Below are 21,256 nucleotides of genomic sequence, written 5' to 3' on the forward strand. Positions count from 1 at the left end.
AAAATGTTCACTAATTTACTGTAATTTCTGATAAATTATTTACATGTGAAGCAGTCCTCAAGAAATTTCACTGGTTTTACTCTAGTTTTTGAATGTAAGCCATCTTTATCTGCAACTTCCTAATATCTCTGTCAAATTCATATTCTGCGCACGTCTTTCTAATATTCTAATCTGATTTTACATATTTTGTCTTCCTCTTCTTTCCTCCTATTCTTCTTCTCAATTTCAGGTTAGAGACTTGAAATTTGGTGTTTGTCTTTCTCATTTAAACTAATTTGAGACGTGTTTAAGCGTTTTCTGATATTTTAGTAAAAAGAGAAAGAAAAGTGGTGGGAAAAAAGGTAGGGACTGCAGTTATTATAGTAAGATGCCACATTATATATGTATTTTTTATATCTGGCTTAGAAGGAAAGAAAAAAAAGGGTGATTATCACAATTACAATAAGACGTTCATATTTTTGGATCCCTGAAGATTAGAGGCATGCAACTTGGTATGTAAACTGAAATTCAGTAATATGTAGGTTCATGGGATGTGAATCCCTAGGCCAATCGAACGTGGGTTTGGGGGCGAAGTCCCTGGTGATTGAAATGTTCAGGGTATCTGGGCATTCAGGACGGTTAGTATTTGAACTGAAATTCGGTATGCTTGTAGGTTTATAAGGTGCGAGGCAATAGCTGAACAAATGCAGAGTCTGGAGGCGAACCACCCAGGTAGTATTACAATTATTAGGATCACGTACTAGTACTTATAAGATTATAATGTTAGTCCTTCCGTCCGTACGTCCGTTACTCTGCACGATAAGTTTCGAACGGATGCGAATTTTTAAATTGTTTTTCTTTTGCCATAGATAGATAGAGTTATTATCTCGAGGGAGTTCGTTGATGGAGGTGATTCGCCCACCGGAGGTAGTAGAAATGAGTCATTTCCAGTTAACATTTTTATCACCGTAAAAGAAAAATGATAATAGACAGAAATAAACGATTTTCGGAAATCGATTACACGTTTTAAGGACAACTTTTATCTCCATCCTTAACACTCTAGTATAGCCGGAAGTAGAAATTACTCACTTCCTGTTATAATATTGATCACTATAAATTCAAAACGGTAATAGATAGCGAGAAGCGATTTTCTTTAATCAATTAAATGTCCCAAGAATATATTCCATCTCAGCACCAATCTATCTACTCAAACCGGAATTGAAAGAACCATACAACTTCCGTATTCCATATTAAATGATAAGATATTACGTATTCCTCTTTACGGTTTTTGAGTTTATTATAATAATACATTCATATCTGGGGATCCTGAAAGTTAGAAACATGAAACTTGATGTTTGAACTGAAATTCGGTATGCTTGCAGGTGTATGAGATGTGAGGCCGTAGACCGAGAAAACACCGCGGTTTCTGGGCGAGGTCCCCAGCTAACAGAAGGCTAGTTATTAAATATATATTTTATTGTATTCTGATTATACATACAGTAGCAGAAGTTTCCGTTCTCCTCTTGGGAAGATAAGGTGTAATGAATATAAAACCTGAAATTTAAATTGTCACACTCGGCACTTTATGTATAAATAAAAGGAAATTTGAATATAATAAATACGACCTTATTTCTGCTCTTGAAAACGTGTTCCCTTATTTTTAATTAAGAATCTATGTACCGAATTCCACACCTCCAACTTAAGGGAATCTTGACATTCGACAGCCTCTGAAGAAAGGAAGAGAAGTTTGAATATTATAGAAGTGTCTCCGTTAGAAACGGGATTTTTCAAAGAGCTGAAATACGTATTCCCTCATTTTAAAGAAGAGTTTATGTGCTGCGTTTCATCTCTCTAATTTCATGAATGTGTGAGACACTAAATTCTTAAAAAAAAAAAAAAAAAACTTTAAAAAATATCTTTATTTCCCTTGGAATACATGCTCCAAAAAATCCTTTCTTATTTCTTGCCTCCGTGATAAAAGGAATAGGCCTAGGCCGGGAGCGCACAAACAAGGGGCTATTCCTATGTGCGATCAACATAAATAACAAACCTCGAGTGCACAAAATATGATGCGATGATAGTCCATTGTGTCAAACAGTTTTTGCCAATAGTGATTTTTTTTTCTCTCAAAATCACCATCCACAACTCTCGAAACAAATATTGCATTATCATTGGGTACAAGATTAGTTAATTTATTTCGCGCAGAAGAAGAAAACAGAATTTGGAGATAGGTCAATATATTACGTATCATGTCTTTATACTTTCATATTGTCAGCATATATTTAAAAAAAATGTAAACTGCAGTTCTCCATTAACATAAGGTAATCATTTTAAAGTTGAACTAACTAACTAACTAACTCTATGGCCTATGGAACCCGGAGGTTCAGTGCCGCGTTCACAAAAGCTCTCCACTGACTTCTATCCTTAGCTAATTGCATCCAGTTTCTACTTTGTATTCCTATCTCTGCGAGATCCATCATAATATTGTCCTCCCATCTCCGCCTAGGTCTTCCTAATGGTCGTTTTCCTATGGGTCTACCAGTCAAGACTTTGAAAGCGTTTCTACTTTCTTCCATTCTAGCTACATGACCTGCCCACCTAAGCCTCCTAGACTTGACGACTCTAACAATGTTGGGTAAACCGTATAAACTATGTAGTTCCTCATTATGAAGCTTCCGCCATTCCCCATTCTCGTTCCTCTTGGGTCCGAATATTCTTCTCAGGATCCTGTTCTCAAATACTTTCAGTCTATGTTCTTCCCTCAGACTATACTTTATATACTTTAAACTTATAATTTAAAGTTGAACAGCATGGATAATTGTCCATAAATGAAATTCAAGAGTCCTATTTTTAATTGTCTAAAACTGGTACACAAACTTAAATCTTCCCCTTAATGAAAGTTAAACATTTAGCGGCACTTATACTGTGGCGGTAGCCGGTACTTATATTGGTGCTCACTGTTTTCTTTTTTATAGTAAAGTATCATAGTAAAATTTTTATCTAACTTGTGGCAACCCTGCGTATATTTTATCATATATGAAAATCTCAACCCTCCGTTTTGGCCATTAGTCAAGATTTTCGTGCCTGTCATGGATTTCAAGTTCATGATCAATAGCAAGATAAGGTAGTTGAGCAAATGTCCAACATTTTAACGCTTGGGCAAAACACACTTGAGGAAATGACCTGATCCCCGTAGTTTGTGGGGTCCGTAAGTTGATTGGTGACAGTTTTGGTGCCCTTTATGTCCAAAATGGAACGTATTCTTCCTGTGCAAAGAACTGATATTCTACCAGTATTATTCTAAATGATCCAACAAATCGACCAGAATTTATTCAATCAGATCTTAAAAATTCTAGACTCGCATCTTCACCAGAGCTTAATACGCACTTATTACAAAGTATGCGAGTGTAAAGAGAAATCAGTTGAGAGTGCTCCAAGAGCATTGTCAGAACGAACTTTAAAAGAATGGAAAGATGAAGCGGGAAGAATAACTGTCATTGTTCCTAGATGATGGAAAAGTAAATCTTTTTATCCGCACCTTCTTCTCTTTCTTGCAAAAAAAAAAAAAAAAATAAAAATAAAATAAAATAAAATAAAATAAAAAATAAAAAATAAATAAATAAAAATAAATAAATAAATAAATAAAAAATAAATAAAAATAAAAAAGTAAAAAAAAATGCAAAATATCATCTCTGTATGACTTACGGTTTCCGAGATATGGCTCCTTAAATCTTCCGAAATTCGAACATTTTCCCCCAATATCTGAGGAATGGTAGTCCGTTAGCCAGAGTCCAGTTGGCCAGTGACCAGTTGGTTACTATTTGGTACCAAAATTTTCACCAATATAATCTCTCTATAACTTACGGTTCCCGAGATATGGCTCCTTAAATCTCCGGAAATTGGCCATTTTTTTTACCAATATCTCGAAAACGGTAAGAGTGACATGAAAAATTTCATCCCTTTCACAGATAGTTTTTGATGCTCTATAGAATAGAGTGCTCAAAATTGACAAAAAAAAAAAAAAAAAAAAAAAATAGCAGACAGACACACAGATAGACAGACAGACATAGAGTATTCAGTAACGAACTTTTTAAAGTTCGTTGAAAAGTAAGTGCATGAATTGTTAAGGATTGGAACTCTAACCTTCGAAATAAACCATGATAGGAGTGACAGCGATAAAAATTGGGTATTGTCGACACATTAGCAACTTCAAAATAACATTTGACACATTTACAGACATTCTACAAGCTATAAAATACGGTAATAACATAAACATCTATTGACATTGAATTATTATAATTTTGTTCTACGACATTGTAGTGAAGGTCACTATCACTCGCAATAGCAATTTTTTTAATTACTACTATTCAATGTTACTTAACACAAAGACCACATCTACGTAAAGGTGAAAATACTGTACTTTGATATTGCAATTACTGCTCATAAATTTAAATTTTGCTACAAATCATTTTAATACCTATTTCATTATGTGTCTTTATTAGAAAGTGCTTTAGGTATAAAGACATATACAAGCCCACATGCACTGAGATTTTACCATAAAACAACTTTTATGATTTTTTAAAACTTTGGTTATATACACTCGCTAACTAAAATCGAAAATCTCATATACTCATATTTTGCTAATATTTTTGAAATAACTGAAATTTATTTATTTGGTCAGTTAATCCCAGCTACAAACTCATAATTTTTTATTATTTTAATCAACGGATCAGATGCGTTTTATTAGTTAATTGAGTTGTTAAAAATTTATCATTTTTTTTTAAAAAAAGTAAAGAAATATCTCACACTGCCACACAAAGTTATGTTATTTTAGTTTAAAAAACAACATATTATTCATCTCAGATAGATCTAGCAATTATTTTAGTTTAACGTTTTACGATTATGTACTGAGTCTAAGATGGTGATGATGTTATTGTTCGAAATAGTGGAATAGGAGAACCAGGAGGAGGAGGAAATAGGAGAACCAAAGTAAACTCAAAGACATGGTGTTTGTCTACCACAAAGCCCACTTCAACAGAGCCTACAACTTCACGTGTTTTTGGCATCCAGTTAACAGGTACCCGAATCCGAACCTCTAGTATGGGCGGCCGATTTCTTCCTCTTTCACGAGATCATGAAAGAGCTATGTTCTTTCAGAATGGTAATAATACCTAGTTAGTATGACACTAGTAGTAGTAGTAGCTAAGGATAGAAGTCAGTGGAGAGCTTTTGTGAACGCGGCATTGAACCTCCGGGTTCCATAGGCCATAGAGTTAGTTAGTTAGTTAGTTAGTATGACACCTCTGTCATATAAATGGTATGAAGATATGTTTAGCCTACGTCTTTGACGAAAATGCTTCCTTTAGAATTAACTCCGTGTTGCCTTTTTGAAGCAGACTGAAAGCATTTGAGAGTAAAGTCCTGAGATTAATATTCGGAGCCAAGGGGAACGATAGTGAGGAATGGCGGAAAATTCACAACGAGGAACTGCATAATTATTATCGTTTACCAAACATTGTTAGGATCATTAAGTCTGGGAGTCTCAAGTTGGCAGATCATGTAGCAAGAATTGAAGAAAGTAGGAACACTTTGAAAGTTTTAACTGGAAATCCAATCGGGAAACGGCCATTAGGAAGACATAGGCGCAGATGGGAGAACTATATTAAGATGGATCTCGCAGAAAAGGAATACAAAGTAGAAACTTGATCCAGTTGGCTAAGGATAGAAGTCAGTGGAGAGCTTTTGAGAACGCAGCATTGAACCTCCGGGTTCCATAGGACATAGAGTTAGTTAGTTAGTTGTCTTCCTGATTCACCAATGTGAAAAGGTGTCTCTGGTGATCCCTGTCCAGTGGTTTTGTTCTCTGTTTATTTCCTGTTTCTATTGTGTTGTCCTTACTTGCTGTCCACCTGAACACAAAATTGTAAGAGTTGAAAAATTGGAACAGAAGAGTTATGGTGAGATAATCATGGTTGAGATTGCTTTTAGAAAGAAGACAGAAATTAGGAAAGGAAAGAAGAATAACTTAGCAGTCTGGGAAAGGTAGAAAAGGTAGAAAGTGTCTTGTGCTGAGTTACAGATTCAGAATGTACCTCAGTACATGAAAATTGCCTGCAGGGAGAATCCCAAATAGATACAATATCTCGTTGTGACCCAATTGCGCTATAGTACGGCCCTCCCTGGTATTCTTGGTTCTAACGAGTGTGGCTCTGGTGTATGTAGTCCCGGGTTTGGTTCCCGATCGTAGAACATTAAAACTGAACACATTATGATAATTTGGAATCTAACTTAAACTGTAGGCCCACGTCTCATACAGCCTAGGTACTGAAATGGTCGCTACGAACTTCAACAAATAAACTATATGTTGTACGATTTGCCAAGAGCAAGGAACGTTGTAACATTAAAATACTGATAGATTCGAATGTTCTAGAAATAGTTATGGAAATTCAGCGATAAAGTAATGATGTTAACGATAACTATGGTGTATAGAACGTGAAAATTTGGAATATGGTAACTGATTATACAGGGTGTCCGGAATGGGACTGACGGTTTTTAAAAGTGTAGTTTTAATATGGTCAGAGAAACAGAAAAAAACACATTCTTATTGAAGGAAAACTCAAAAAGTTTTGTTCAGCAAATTTTCATACTTGAACAACTACCGATGACGGCGCTAGTATCGCCGATAAACAAAAATGGCGTTGGATAAGCCATGATAGGCCAATTAGGTGGCCTCCACGCTCTCCTGGTGTTACCCCCTGGACCTCTTCCTGTGGGGGTATGTGAAAGACCTTGTGTATTCTGTTGAGAAGGTGCGTAACCTTGATGAACTGAAGAACCGTATTAGGAATGCGATAGTTTCAGTAACACCTCAGATATTACAGAATACGTGGAGAGAGTTTGAGTTTAGGCTAGATATTGTAAGAATTACAGATGGAGCTCAAGTGGAGTTACACTGTGAGTTAGAATGACTTGTAAGTTAGACCGAATAAACTTTTTGAGTTCTCCTTTAAAATACATCATTTTTCTTCCTTCTGTATCTCTGACCATATAAAAACTATACACTTTTAAAAACCGTCAGTCCCATTCCGGACATCCTGTAGATTGCAATGTGAGGAAAATGATTACATGATAAAGAAATGATTTACATTGTGAGTATGTAACAACCGAAAGTTAAAATTGGACACTTTCAGGGATACAATAAGATGCTGGCTGGCATGTGAAAAAGAGTTTTCACATGTATGTGTTAGCTCGTAACATTAAACGTAAGGAGGGTTGCATAACCTATTCTTTTAATGAATCTAATTATATGTAAATGTCAGTCCCTTGGCAGCATCTTTCTGTGACCATATGCTGAATCAAGGATTTTACAAGGGATTGTTGATATTTGTTGAATCAACTGTTTCAATTAAGGTTTCTGCGTTCCATAGCTACTTACATCCGACATGGATTATTCTTCAACTTTCGAAAAGACGAGAAACGAAGAGCTTAAAAATTGTGTTACGTTTCGAACATCTCTACATAATTTGCTTTCTAGAAATTTTTCTTCTTAAACTATGTACTACCCACGAATGAAATAGAGCTTACAAAAAGAAGATTTTGTTTTCTAGCATGACTATATACTATTATTGCATCAATGCCCAGACAGCCTTCCCTCATTTAAGTGTGAATGCCATTAATAATAATTTAATTCTTTAAACACGTCACTAAGCAGAATGCAAAAGTGACTTTAGTGATACTATAATAGTAATTCCCTCTTTCAGATCCTCTCGCTTGTCCTGCTTTGCAGTGTTTTGCTTCTACCGGAAAGTGAAGGGTCTCCACTCTTCTACAAGAAATTGTAAGTATTACTTAACTTGGTATGTAAATTATAAACATATAAGGATTTCTGAGACAAGGAGCAAATCTGAAAATTTTAGTTTAGAAATTGTTACTTGAAGCTGGATGAGGAAAGAGTAGGAATTAAAGATGATCATAACAAATACATTTTGTAATATATTAATAAATTCTACCTTTTAGCTCCTTTTTGCGATTTGTCTATTCTTTTTCTAACTCCTCCTTTTAAAGTTAGCCGATGTTTCCTAACTATTACACTAACGCTTGGTTGCATATCGAGAGGCCTACAGTTCTAAATATTAACATCTTATTATTGATAGTTGTCAAACGCGTGAAATTATATGATGACGCAAACAGTTCAATACTGCAATGATTCGAAACCATTCCATACTCACAAAACTGGCCTTGAGTGTCCAGCTTCGATATCACAACAATGACTGTACATATTACTAAGGGACTGGAGAAGTCGCTCAAAGATTCCCGATAGTTGTCAATGCCACTGAAATACGAGCCACGAGGAACTGTGCAATTTATATCTGTTTATAGTAAACAAAATTTCTCACGTCATCAAACACAAGGTAGTTCATTAGTGGTTATAAAGGTGATTTTTGGGGACCACGTGGCAGCATTGTACTATTCATCTCTACCAAAGTTCTATCTTCCAAAATGATATCTCGTGGTTTCAGCAAACTTGAAAATCTTCATCCGTAGTTTAGGATGGACATATAATGGGACATCACCCAGCAAGTTTGGTAGTATCTGTAGCAGAATTGTGTTCATTCCCTTCAGGATAAAGTGACAGATAATCAGTCGTGTACGATGCTATCCTAACCTTACTCTAAATCGTTGCAGATAACCTCAAAAAAAAAAAAAATCCTATAAAGGATAACATTTTTCCCAGAAAGGGCTATTACAGATATCATTCTTTGATGTAACAAGCCTAGTCGTTATCCAGGATGAACTATGCAAATTGAAACCTCCTTGTACATTGGTTCAGCAACCATTGCGTTTAGATTTGTCTGACAAATTACTGTCAGCACACGTTTTGTAAGTTGTAGGTATATAACTGTTTCCCGTACACATTATTTCGAGAAAACCTTTCGAACAAATGTGCAAAGCAACTCTTCGTTCTCTATTCAAATTCCCGAAGGAAATTTTTCATCTGGTTCACTAGTACGTCACCAATCTTTGTTGCCCAGTATCGATGTCAAATTACTTAGAAATATTCTACATCTCATTAGTGATAATCATCACAGAAAGGTCTGGTTGGTCAAACGATTTTACTGAGCTACAATTTTTGATCAGTTCTTCGTGCTTTGCATTGTGCATCAGAGTAGACAAAGTGTGTGCATGACAGGAGTGGATCCAGGGGGGCGATCAGGTCGATCGCCCCCTCCCTCAGAAGAGGAAACTTTTTCTTATTTTATATATAAACAAAACCCATTCCAGAGTTTGGAACCCTTAAAAGTAGCTCTAAGTGACAGCATTACAATCCACCGCCCCCCAGATGTCCGTCCTGGATCCGCCCCTGGTGCATGAGCTTTGAAATGTAAGTTAATTCTTCAGTGATTGTATTGTCGATGACCTCCAAATAATGTTCCTGGATAACATAGAAGACGCGGTGGTATCTGTCAACATATCATGTGATTCTTTCAGATTAGAAAATAGAGTAAACAAATCAATGCTAAACAATTACCTGTTAACCATGTGTTCCAACGTAAAAGAATGTAGGCACTCGAAAGTAATTACATATTTGCAACCTTGTGTTAAATACATTCTTTTGGTAAAATTTTCATTCCTTAATCAAAATGCGTACAAACACTCCTGTTTATAAAACTTGCAACACCAAGAAAGACACTTCTAAGTATACCACAAATTTGACACTCGATTATACATAAATGATTATAATTTCAGAACTTTAAAACAACTGCACAACAAATCATTTTGGTTCAAAGGTTCTGCAATCAGAGCTTCTAAATGTCTTATAGCATTGAATTGAACAGGTATTGGATGAGTTATGAGGTGCCACCTGTTACGTTTCTTGTACTCAAGTCCACTAGACATCGGGATTGTGTACTAGAGGACTTTAAAGAACAAAGAGCCTACCAACCATATGTCAAACATGTTTAACGGGCTTGTTAGGGAAGGTGCATACTGCAGAGGCAACTGTACCCTTTCTTCCTCGAGCAAGGCTTACATACTCCGGGATACATGTGGCCGGGCAATATCTTGCTGATACATTGTGTCCGGATTTGCCTTAAGAAAAAATGTGACTTCGGCCTCTGGAAGTTTCTTAACGTAATAGTCATTGGGGAGTTTTTCCTGAATGAGTAAAAACTGAAATCGCGTGTTGTACCATAAGGTATGCCATAGCATGACAAACGTCGTTCGTCATTACGACGCTTAGCAATCCAAACTACTAAATAACGGTCAATATGGTAACGTTTAACGTATATGCAGATATAACAGTACTACAGATTGAAGTGGAACTTGTCCGTAAACAAGGCTGTCTGGCACTCTGCACGCCAGCGATGATATTTAAATCCTTTTTGTAACCTGAGGTTTTTTGTAGTTTTAAGTCAGTGGAAGGTAATAAAGAAGCGTCCATGTAGCCAGCACAATGATCAGCACTCACCATCAGACAGTATGCATTGACAAATCCACAAACGTTACCGTGATTCAATTTTGAGCTAACAAAATGGACGACGCCATACAGTCCGTTACAGTTCTTCGAACAAGTTGTTATATACTGATAAGTCGCATTAAGCAGTGTATCGCTGGGCCCAGTTCTCTATTGTCTCTTGCTCCCTCACATGTATCACTGCCGTAGCAGCATGCTATATATGCACAGCAATTTTCCAGTACGTGAAGCCGCCTTCTCGTAGATCGAATCGTTCGAAAGCAATCGTCTGTTTATATTGCACCTTTTGACATCCATGAGGCACACTCATACTTGCCAACGCTTCACCACCTGCGTTCTACATGCACCGAACTCTAGTAGCAATATTGCCAGTACCGATTCAAGAGCGAGTCATGCTAGACTCATGTATTCTTCCTTACGTCATATCCTACCGAACATCATCCCTTCTTGGTGTTGCAGTTTCTAGAAATAGAACTATGTATATAAAACTCTAGGAAATTGGGGACTAGTTAAATTGGTGAAATATCTTGAAGACTTTCATAACAGTTCTGGTATTATTTGATGAAGAAAAATAAAAGGTAAAGGTAACTTATAAATTCTAAAAAAAGGAAAGAAAGTTAATGAGAATGAGGTCAATTGAGTGAGAACACACTTTCCTTTCAGGGGCCCACAGCAAGTACCAGGAACGCGTGGCAGGATCTGCACGCGACCTCATGGAATAAAGATGTAAGAATGCTAAACCTTTGCTCAAATGGGCTTAAATAGGGTATTTAAGAACAGCTAACGCTCTAGCTTATAGAATGGTGTTTTTCATCGAGTGGTGAAAACTAACTTTGTGAGATACAAGTAAAATTTTGTAGCTGGGAGCAGTAAAATCTATATCTGCATTAGGTTGACTTATTAATATACATGTATCAGTTATGTGGAAAGTTGTGGTGTGAAATAACTAATTAAAGAGTTTATTTACAGAGATTAAAGAGAACTGTAATTTCAGAAAGAATAATTATAATATCGCTAATAAATGCTTGTACTTATTTGAGGCATTCACGGAAGAGCCTATCTATTTCAAGTGTGACCTTACTAGCGCTGCTGTCGATGTGTGTTTTCCCGTACCTCCCTCGAAAAAGGAGGGACAAGTTCCTGTGACCGAGATCCTTGAATGGTTGGATATGGACAGGGTTGCCACATTGAATTACTTCAAGGGGCTTCTCTGTGCTCTGTCTTGTTAGCCATTCTAAGTAGCCTATGATCTTCATTCGTCAAGACCAAACGATTGAATGACAAATTGGCAACACAGCTGAAGTAATTCACTTATTTTCCCTAAGAAAAGGGAGGGTTTCCTACGTCAGAGGGCGATGGGGGTGGGGCCGAAGTATGTTTCACAGATTTTCCGAGGGCACATTTGAAATAGAAAGGCTCTAGTAAGGACGAACTCAACGTTGGGTCATTTTCTCATTATTTGCTCAAAGTGATTTGTGGCTGCAACCATACTTTCACGTAGTTAAATTGTTTGGAGTTGTCCGAGTTTCCCGTAATAGCAGTTTTTACAATATCATTAGCTTTAAATGACAAAAAAAAAAGTTCAAAGATAGGACATACGGGACATCCAAGTGCACAAGGAAATCAAGTGTAATTATCAAAGTCATGAGAAAAAAGGCAAAGGTTCGTACGGTATAATTAAGTACATGAAAAGCGAAAACTTTTTTCCATTCTAAGTTATTTACAAAATATGAACATGAATCCTTTAAAAGAGGCCCCATCACGGCGAAATTAAAATACCGCTAATTTTACAGTAATTATGTGATATTTTCAAACATATAAAAGATAATCGAAAAGTGGAACAAAAGCTCCCTAGACAATATTTTTTTACATGAGATACCGTTATCACGACTGACTTATCTGCTTTTCATTTCCAGCCATTTAGAAAATCGGTATTTACATTCGCGTTTATAAATGGTTGCAAACAGAAAGAGATAACGGTGCCTTATGCAAAATAATATTGTCTAGGGCGCTCTTGTTCCACAGTTTGATTATCTTTTATCTATTTGAAGATATCACGTAATTACTGTAAAATTAGCGGTATTTAAATTTCGCAGTGATTAGACTTCTTAAGCACTGGATGGAGCATCAGGAAGAGATTTTAAAAATGAAATTTGTCCAAAATGGTAAAAAAAAAAAAAATGGACTTAAATTTCTTGTACACTGAACATGCCATATATCAGTAGATTGATCTAATCAAGCAAAATACAATGATATGGCTGAGTATAAATCTTCATATGTAATTTTCGAAGGAATTATCAAAAAGTAAGGTTACAAAGACTGCAGTGAAACGCGTATATTATATTTCATACATCCAATGCAGCCAACAGATAGTACAAACACTAGGTTATTTTCGGACATAGTTTCCATTTCGGTTAACGTACTTGCCACATCGTGGGATGAGTTTGAAGATTCCCTCCCGGTAAGAATCCTGTCCTTACGTGCTCAGCCACGTTGTCACGAAGTGTTTCACCTCCAGGTCTGAAACAAAGCGACGACCTCCTAGGTGCTCTTTCAAGTCACTTGGAGTGAGGTCCGGCCTGTAGGAAGGATGATTGATGATGTCCCAGCGAAACTGCTTCAACAGCGTGGTGGTCTTCTTGGCTGTATGCGGGCGCGCGTTGTCGTGATGGGAGATGACGCCCTCGGTAAGAATTCCTGACCGTTTCCTCCTGGTTGATTCGCGGAATCGTGTCAAGGTTTCACAAGATCGGTCAGCGTTCACGTTTAGCTCATGGAAATCGATAAACTGAGCGAACTTCGTCCCGAGATCAGTTTTCCAAGCGAGTCGCCGTTTATGTTCACCTATAAGTATCGCCGTAGGTAGCGGGGGACGGAAACTCTGCACAGTTTCCAACTTGATACAGTAAAATTACCACACGCTCCTCCCCTAACAGGACAATTACATAGCCAGCATATGCCTATCATGTTCCCTCAGGTACATGGGAATGTGCCCAGTATGTGCTTTATGTACCTCTGAGAGAGAAATCACATGGATGGCAAGTGATAGTCACAGTCTATGTCCGTCTCTAGGCACATGCCTGGCATGTACCTAGGGAACGTATCTAGTACGTTCTAGGTATGTTCCCCATGCCGTAAGCGTCACTGAACCACAAAATTACTCCCCCAAAATATTAAATCGTCTATATGCTTAATGTGTTTACATTAAGGTGAGTCTAAAACAACACTTTAAGCAAGTGAAAAAAATGTAGCTCCTGTAGCTCACCGAATCCCTAGAACTCATCTTTATTGAACGCCACGTCAGTTCTAGAGTTTTGAATCCGGAGGAGATATCGTCCTCTATTTTCACTGACGAAACTAGGTATTGCATTGCATGTGAAATACGAGGTGCGACAAACACAAACACACACACACACAAAAAAGACTGTAGTGATAACTCAAAATACTGTACTTATATTATTGGTTCCTGTCGGTAGTGTCACCTTCAAAGTAGTCCCCGTCTGCTTCAACACACTTCTTCATTCGCTTCTGCTTTGAAAGTAACATAGATGGAAGTCATGTTCTGTAAGAGTCTTTAGTACTTTTTCCGTTTTCTTTTAACCTCTTTAACGGAAATAAAATGTGTTCCTTTCAGTTGATATTTCATTAAAAAAACATGGTGCCAAATCAGGCGAGTACGGCGGATGTTCTAACACTGCAATGCTGTACGGATAAGGCCTTGTGAACGGGTGCATTGTCTGATGCGAGATCCAGCCACTTTCCCACAATTGAGGCCGTTTTTTTTCGAACGTTTTCACGAAGCTTTCCCAACACTTGAAGGTTGTAACGTTGATTTACAGTTTGCCAGTCATTTTCGATATTTCTTTCAGTTACAGAAGAACACGGGCGGCCTGTTCGTTCATCCTCATCAGAGCTCTCCCTACCCTCCAAAAAAAACTTTTATGCCACTAAAACACTTGTGCCCTTGACATGCAGGTTTCACCATAAACTTCCTTCAACGTTTGAAATATTTCGGTGGCTGATTTTCGAAATTTCACGAGAATCTTCATGTTTACAAACTTTTGTTCTACTTGTACGCTCGTCATTTTCCGCAAACGCACTCACACACGTGTTCACTCTTAGTCGCTTATCTAGCAAATGGCATAGTCAGGTGAGTCCAGTTCTCTGTACTAGGTAGGGAGGTATGGTAGTTTATCCTTACAGAAACAATATACATTATGATAATTAGATTTAGTAATACAGCTACAATCTCTTTATGTGTGTGTGTCTGTGTGTGTCGCACCTCGTAGTAAATTTTTTGGAGATCGTTTATGCCTCTCTTTCGCGACGAATGAAAGCTCTTCTGCATTTTAACAATAGTCTCAGGTCCTATTATTAAAGTAAATTGCATATTCATAAGATATTTCCTTTATTTTGATAATTAAATGTACCTAGGTATATATATTGATGAACAAAATAACTTATTTTAGAAAAAAAAAACTTATTGAAGCTCCTGTTAAATTATACATGCCAACAAAGATGTATACATGATCACGAAAGTTTAGGCGGAGCTTCGCTCCCTTCACTTCTATGGGATAAGAGATTCGATGTATTTCAATTTTCAACTTGGCTATTTGTAACATTTTCCGGAAAGGGTATTATGAGAGTGGATTTACCTCTTTATTGCATTTTCTCCCCTAAAATATGAAAAATGTTATGGTTTTATGGTGAAATGTGATGCATAATATATTGATCTTCTCTCATTTAGTTTTAAGTATAGCTCCTTATAATTTAAAACAGGTCTTTAAAATTAAATTAACAATCAAAAAATATATATATATATTCACTTAGGATACGCTAAGCTTTACTGTTAAAGTTTACTAATCATATTTTGAATTACATTAATAACTAGTTTATTTTATCATTTAAATATTTTTGTTGTTTTTTTTTTCAGTTATCAACCACCCGCGCCTGTGGTAGTACAGCCAATTCGCCCTATACAGCCTCAGCCAGTACGATATATTGAAGTGATTCAACCAGCACCTGCACCTCGACCTCAACCAGTACCGATTATTCCAGCACCCGCACCTCCTCCACGCCAAACTGTAGAATTTATTGAAGTGATTCGACCCGCTCCTGCACCCCAACCGGTACCGGTTATTCCAGCACCCGCACCTCCTCCATCCCAAACTGTAGAATTTATTGAAGTGGTTCGACCTGCACCTCCTGCACCCCAACCGATACCGGTTATTCCAGCACCCGCACCTCCTCCATCCCAAACTGTAGAATTTATTGAAGTGGTTCGACCTGCACCTCCTCCACCCCAACCTGTGCAGGTTATTGAAGTAGCACCCCAACCTGCTCCGGTCAAGCCTATAGTGGTGCAACCAGTACAACCAGCGCAGACTGTATGCCCATGCCCTCAGCCATTACCAGGCGTAACACCAATAGAGCCGATACCGGTTTGTGGTTGCAATGGGAAAAAGAAATAGAGAAACATAATACCAATATCATTGTAATCCAATAGAACAAGCTACGTGTTCATTCAGTATTTAGAAACGTTGACACAAATATAGGTATCTTAGTAGTAGTGTGCAGATTACATGTAGTGAAATATACATTTCTGTTCAAAATACTTTAGCCACTCACCTCTCTTTGAGGAACTGTTAACATGGATGGAATTATATAGAACGAATACTGACTATCTTGAATCGAAAGCATAGAAATTTCTGGGATATGGCTGGAAACATATGACTTTCTTTTTTAAAAGAAAAGAAGTGAGTGGCCAGTTTTTTGACGAAAACTGTATATGATATTAGTTAGTACTTAGAGGTTTATCTGAATCTTTTGTGATGCAAAGTTTTGAGATAACAGAAACTTACCAGGAGTATTTACATTCAACAGTCACTACATAATAAGTTCTTTTAGAAAGTTTTGCAGTTGTATAGCGTTCTTGAAGAAATTTCCAGATAAAGCTTATAATACACTCTTTTTTACTATTTGTGTTAACGGTAAAGAACTAAAGATTGGTATGTTATGGCTTTTGAGAACAAATCAAAATACATAACCTACTTGATATACAAATATTATAAAGTAAAAAATTGCGTTTACTTGTAAGTAAAGGAAATACATTTGTTTATTATGTTCTATAATATTGAAAAGATTTAGAAAAGAAATTAAATCAGGAAATATCAGTGGAAATAATATGTAAAAATGAACTTTACCTGAAGAATACATTTGGAATTTCTTCTAAAATGGTTTTAATAGAGGAATACTTCTTTGTTTATACTAATAAGACTTCAGCATAAAATAAATTAAATTGTAAAAAGTTTAGGAGTTAGCTCATTGCAAAACCCGTTACAAGGTGAACATGGCCCTCAATAATACAGTGCCGCATTAGTCGAAAGATTTTATTAAGCAAGGAGATGACACTGTTGGAAGCTTACTGACGAAGCTATATTTGACAAACTACTACCGATATCTTTTACTCTTGGTCTATGTGGTCATCTGGCACGTAATAGAGTTGTGCAAGCTTTTTTCTGTCAGCAATTTCTTTATATATCTCTAGACACTTTTTAACTGAATTAAGTTCATGCAGAATATCTTGATCTATTCAGTTTAACAGTTCGTTTATCTTGAACCAGTTTCTTAACCACTGGTCAAAAGAAACTTAACTAAGATAATAGAAGATGAAGATGAATATGACCTGGATAAAGTGTGTTGGTTGACGAAAGAAGCAAAAGTTTTGGTGTGTTGTCAAAACGATGTATTTTTTATTAACGAGCATGTATCTTGTTTTGTGTTTGTACAACTATCAACCATGACGAAATGTATTAGAAGTAGTAACTATATCTTAGCAAAGTCTACATTATCGGCAAGACTGTAGGCAAATACAGAGAGAGCTTGCATTGCTCACATTACTACATTATGAATATAATTGTAATACCAAACTGCAAATTGTAAGGATAATTTTAACAAGGTAGTATTACCTCAGTCACAGTCAATTGTGGACTACCTCCGGCTCCTTCAACAGAAAAAAAAACTCATATCTATCAACATGTACTCATACCTATCAACATGTTAATTCCTATGCATAGTTCTAGTTATGTTCAAATATAGGAAATAAGTGTTACAATCGATAAATTTCAATTAATACTAATGAATAACATAGTCAAGTAATTGACAAGATATGCTAATAAAAACTGTATATTATCCAGCTTTCAGTTACAGACTCAGAAAAGCATTCTGGTTTTAATTGAGGCTATGAAAACCACAACAAATCAATCTTTAAAGCTTATTATTATTATTATTATTATTATTATTATTATTATTATTATTATTATTATTATTATTATTATTATTATTATTATTATTATTATGAGAAAAAATATTGATTTCATTTTCTTAATATAGCGTGACCGAAGAGATTCTGTAAAGACTTAAAAAAAAATCGAATTTTGTGTTGCTTAGCTCATACAACATTTTTGGTAATCCTAAAGTAAGAGTTCTTGACAAGTATGACAGAAATGACGTGAAAACAACGTCAAAATGACGGGTCTACATTTTGTACAAGTGCATCATCTTAAATCTAACGAATTATACCTGTTAAGAAAATCTGTTTATAATTCTGGTCACAATCTACATGTAACAAAACCATATAAATGACAAATCTATCATTTCTGTTGTGAAATTGTAAAATTTAAGTTGTTCTTAAACTCTAATGCAGGTTTAGTGTGAGAAAAAGACAGTTATTAAATATTGCTCAATGACACCCTGTTTTCTAGATAATATTGTAAAGTGTAATTGGAACATGGTTTATTGTATCAAATTATTTGCTGAGGACGGTATTTGATTGATTTACTTTCAAATATAAAACGTTGATATTTTCGAAACAAATGTACATTTTACAATAGTATTTTGTATCATGAACAAAATAAAGTTTTTTAGATTTTAAACATAAGTATTTTTTCTATCTTTGCTATTCTAAATTTTAAGAAGATAACTAATGTGTCAAAAACGATCTCAGTAACAAGGCGTGGGTTAATGAAAACTTGATCGGTGACCCATAACCGATGACCCATGAGATCGGTGACCGATCTCCTACTGTGACCCACTCTGACCCACCTCCTACTGTGATCCACTCTAACCCACCATAAAACTCTTCGATCAATTACCCATCAAAACCCATCATCATCACTCTGACCCATGACCCACGCCCTCCTCTTCACTGACTAAATAGTTTACACTCGTAATGAAACAAGGCTGTGAAATTATCACTAATCGGAGTTTGAATCTCAACGGTCAATCGCTCAAAGCACCGCTCTGTTATAATACCAGTAGATCTGATATTTACGATATAAAATGGTAAAGTGTTTGTCTTGGGAAATATTACGATGAATTTCAATTTAATTATTATATATAATTATTTCCTTGTTAAATTACAGATACTTTTCACTGGAAAATAGAATGAAGTTTAAGTCTCACATCAAGATATAGTAGGCCAACGTAAAGAAAAAAAAATGTAAAATTCGACTGTCTCTAGAAAGCCATGTAGTTTGTCCTATTGCTATTATTACAATTACAAATAGCAATATCCAAAAATACTCACCTCAGGTAAATAAATAGAAACTTATGCAAAAGGAAGAAAAATTGAGACTTTGAAAGCAAAACTTAGACAAATTCACCAATGTTCAGAAGATGCTGTCTACAATGCACTGAGCAGAGTGAGTCGGTGGGTTGCAAGTTAAGTTTTCCGCATGACACAAGTTTGTCAAAGTGACCGTGCAAACTTGCTGCTTTCTGTGCAAGAGTGAGAATGATACGTCACTAGCCTATCCTAGTTTTCAATTACGCAAAGATAAGCCGGGACAAATAGTCGAAATAGACCACTACTTTGGTTCACATCCCGCTAAGCTCTAACACAACGATATCCATCGTATTTATCTTTGAAGCTTGTTTTGAGCTTCTAATATAATTTGTGAGTTTCTTAGGCACTATTCTCTGTAAACTACGACGTCTTTATGATCCACCAAGCCTAATCTAACAACGCAAAACTGCGTAGCGACTTATAAGACTCTCTTACGTTGAGGTTTACGCATGTACTTTTCCTGTTTACTGTACATTAAAACTATGGTTCTCAAACTTTCCGATAGCGCGGACCCCCTTGCAATGCTATCTGAAATTTCACATAGTATTAAAAAATACTAATTATAATTACCACTGACAAGAAAAAGATCAAGAAATATAACGCAATAAGTAATTTACTCTAAAGATACATGATAGTTTTCCAATGAACGAAATCTCTATTCAAAATACACTAACTTTCAAGACAGAAAGTTATTTTTTCAAAAGGAAATTTACTTGATAATCAATGTTCTCAAATGTGGAGTCACTAATGTGAGGAATGAAATTATTTCTGTTTTTCCATAATTGCAATGACATGTGGAGTAAGTTTTGTCACCACCAATCTTAAGTCTGATTACACATTAAGATGATTTCGCTTTAAGGTTTTGATACTACAAAGAGCAGAAAAGGTTTGCTCACTTAAGTAAGTGGTAGGGAAAGGCATCAAATGTTGCAATCCCTTTTTAGACAACTCTTCAAACTCACAACGCACACGCAACCAAAAGCTACAAAATTCATTTTCTTTGAAAATGTTTTTCTATGAAGTATCGCAGGATAGTTCCATTAGCAGTTCTTGTTCTGTGTTATGGGGCGTTTACACTTGGTCGATTTAGTCACACGGCTAAATCGACTCGTTGCATTTGCGACTAAATCGAAGCAACTAGGCCGAATGAAATCGATGGATGTGTTCAATTGTTTCAACCGAAATTGAATGCTGCTTGTCGACTCGCTCTCATCTGGTCGATTCGAAATTGACTGGCAATTTTAAAGATGTCCAAGCAAGCAGTAATTGGTACAATTTGCGGTGTTATAGCAGAAGAAAATAGAACGTCTTTCAATTCAGTTGCCAGTCGATTAGTCGCCTTCGATCAACAAGCGATTAAATTGAAGTCCCGTTTACACGGTCGATTAAATTGAAAGTGACGTCAATTCAACTGAATCGAACGCAAATCGACTAAGTGTAAACGCCCCATTAGGGAGATTCATACTTTCTATGTCATGGATTTCTACATTAGTGAAAGGATTTTCCATCCAACCATTACCAGGTTGTGGGACAGGGAAATATTCTCGAAAACTTGCATCTAATGTTTTCGAAATCTTTCGAATTAATGAAATCCTTAAGCACTGGAAATGTTTAACAGTTACTGTTTTGTACTCGTACTGCACACAGGTGCAGTTTCTTAATCTTAAAAATACTTCTTGCATAACAGCTGTGAGTTCCATTTTATTACAACACATTTCAATTTTTAGGCGTCGCAGACCTCCTGGCTAGATCCCACAGACCCCACTTTGAGAATCACTTCATTAGAGGACAAAATAAAACGAAACGAAAATAAAAGTGTTGAATAAAGGATCTTTTAGAAGACAGCTCCATTCAGCTGGTAGTGTCTTAGGAAGAGTTGATTCTGGGAAGAAGTGAAATAAAGATTTTCGTTCCACTAGACAAGAAAAAAGTACTTTCTCCATATCGTGAGGGAAAGGAGTTTAACAAGCAATCAGATACACGCGTTTTAATAAAAAGAATAAACAACGATAGTGAAGAATGAAGAACGGGATATAAAAAACATGTTCTTGGAACCTTCGTTTACAGCGCTCTAAACGTTATGCCATGCTTTAATAGGGATGTCCACCGGACATCCCAGCTCTCAATAGCTGAGTGTTTCCATGTTATCGGCTATTCTTAACGTTCAAAAACGAAAG

The 21,256-nt window shown here is 36.2% G+C and overlaps 1 protein-coding gene across 2 annotated transcripts in view; it reads left to right on the forward strand.

Moving 5' to 3' along the window:
• Positions 1–16,593, forward strand: part of LOC145674529 (uncharacterized) — a 42,508-nt gene extending 25,915 nt beyond the window's left edge. The window contains exons 2-4 of one of the 2 annotated variants that reach the window (XM_081744685.1): positions 7,740–7,816; positions 11,117–11,179; positions 15,387–16,593. In XM_081744685.1, coding sequence (XP_081600811.1) covers positions 7,740–7,816; positions 11,117–11,179; positions 15,387–15,924 — 678 coding nt within the window. In that variant the 3' untranslated portion in view covers positions 15,925–16,593. The remainder of the gene's footprint in view (positions 1–7,739; positions 7,817–11,116; positions 11,180–15,386) is intronic. The other variant, XM_081744686.1, reaches the window with a different exon arrangement.
• The last annotated feature ends 4,663 nt before the right edge of the window (positions 16,594–21,256 follow it).

This window comes from Thermobia domestica, chromosome 17 (genome assembly GCF_964235325.1).
Source record: "Thermobia domestica chromosome 17, izTheDome1.hap1.1, whole genome shotgun sequence".
In the NCBI taxonomy this organism is placed as follows: domain Eukaryota; kingdom Metazoa; phylum Arthropoda; class Insecta; order Zygentoma; family Lepismatidae; genus Thermobia; species Thermobia domestica.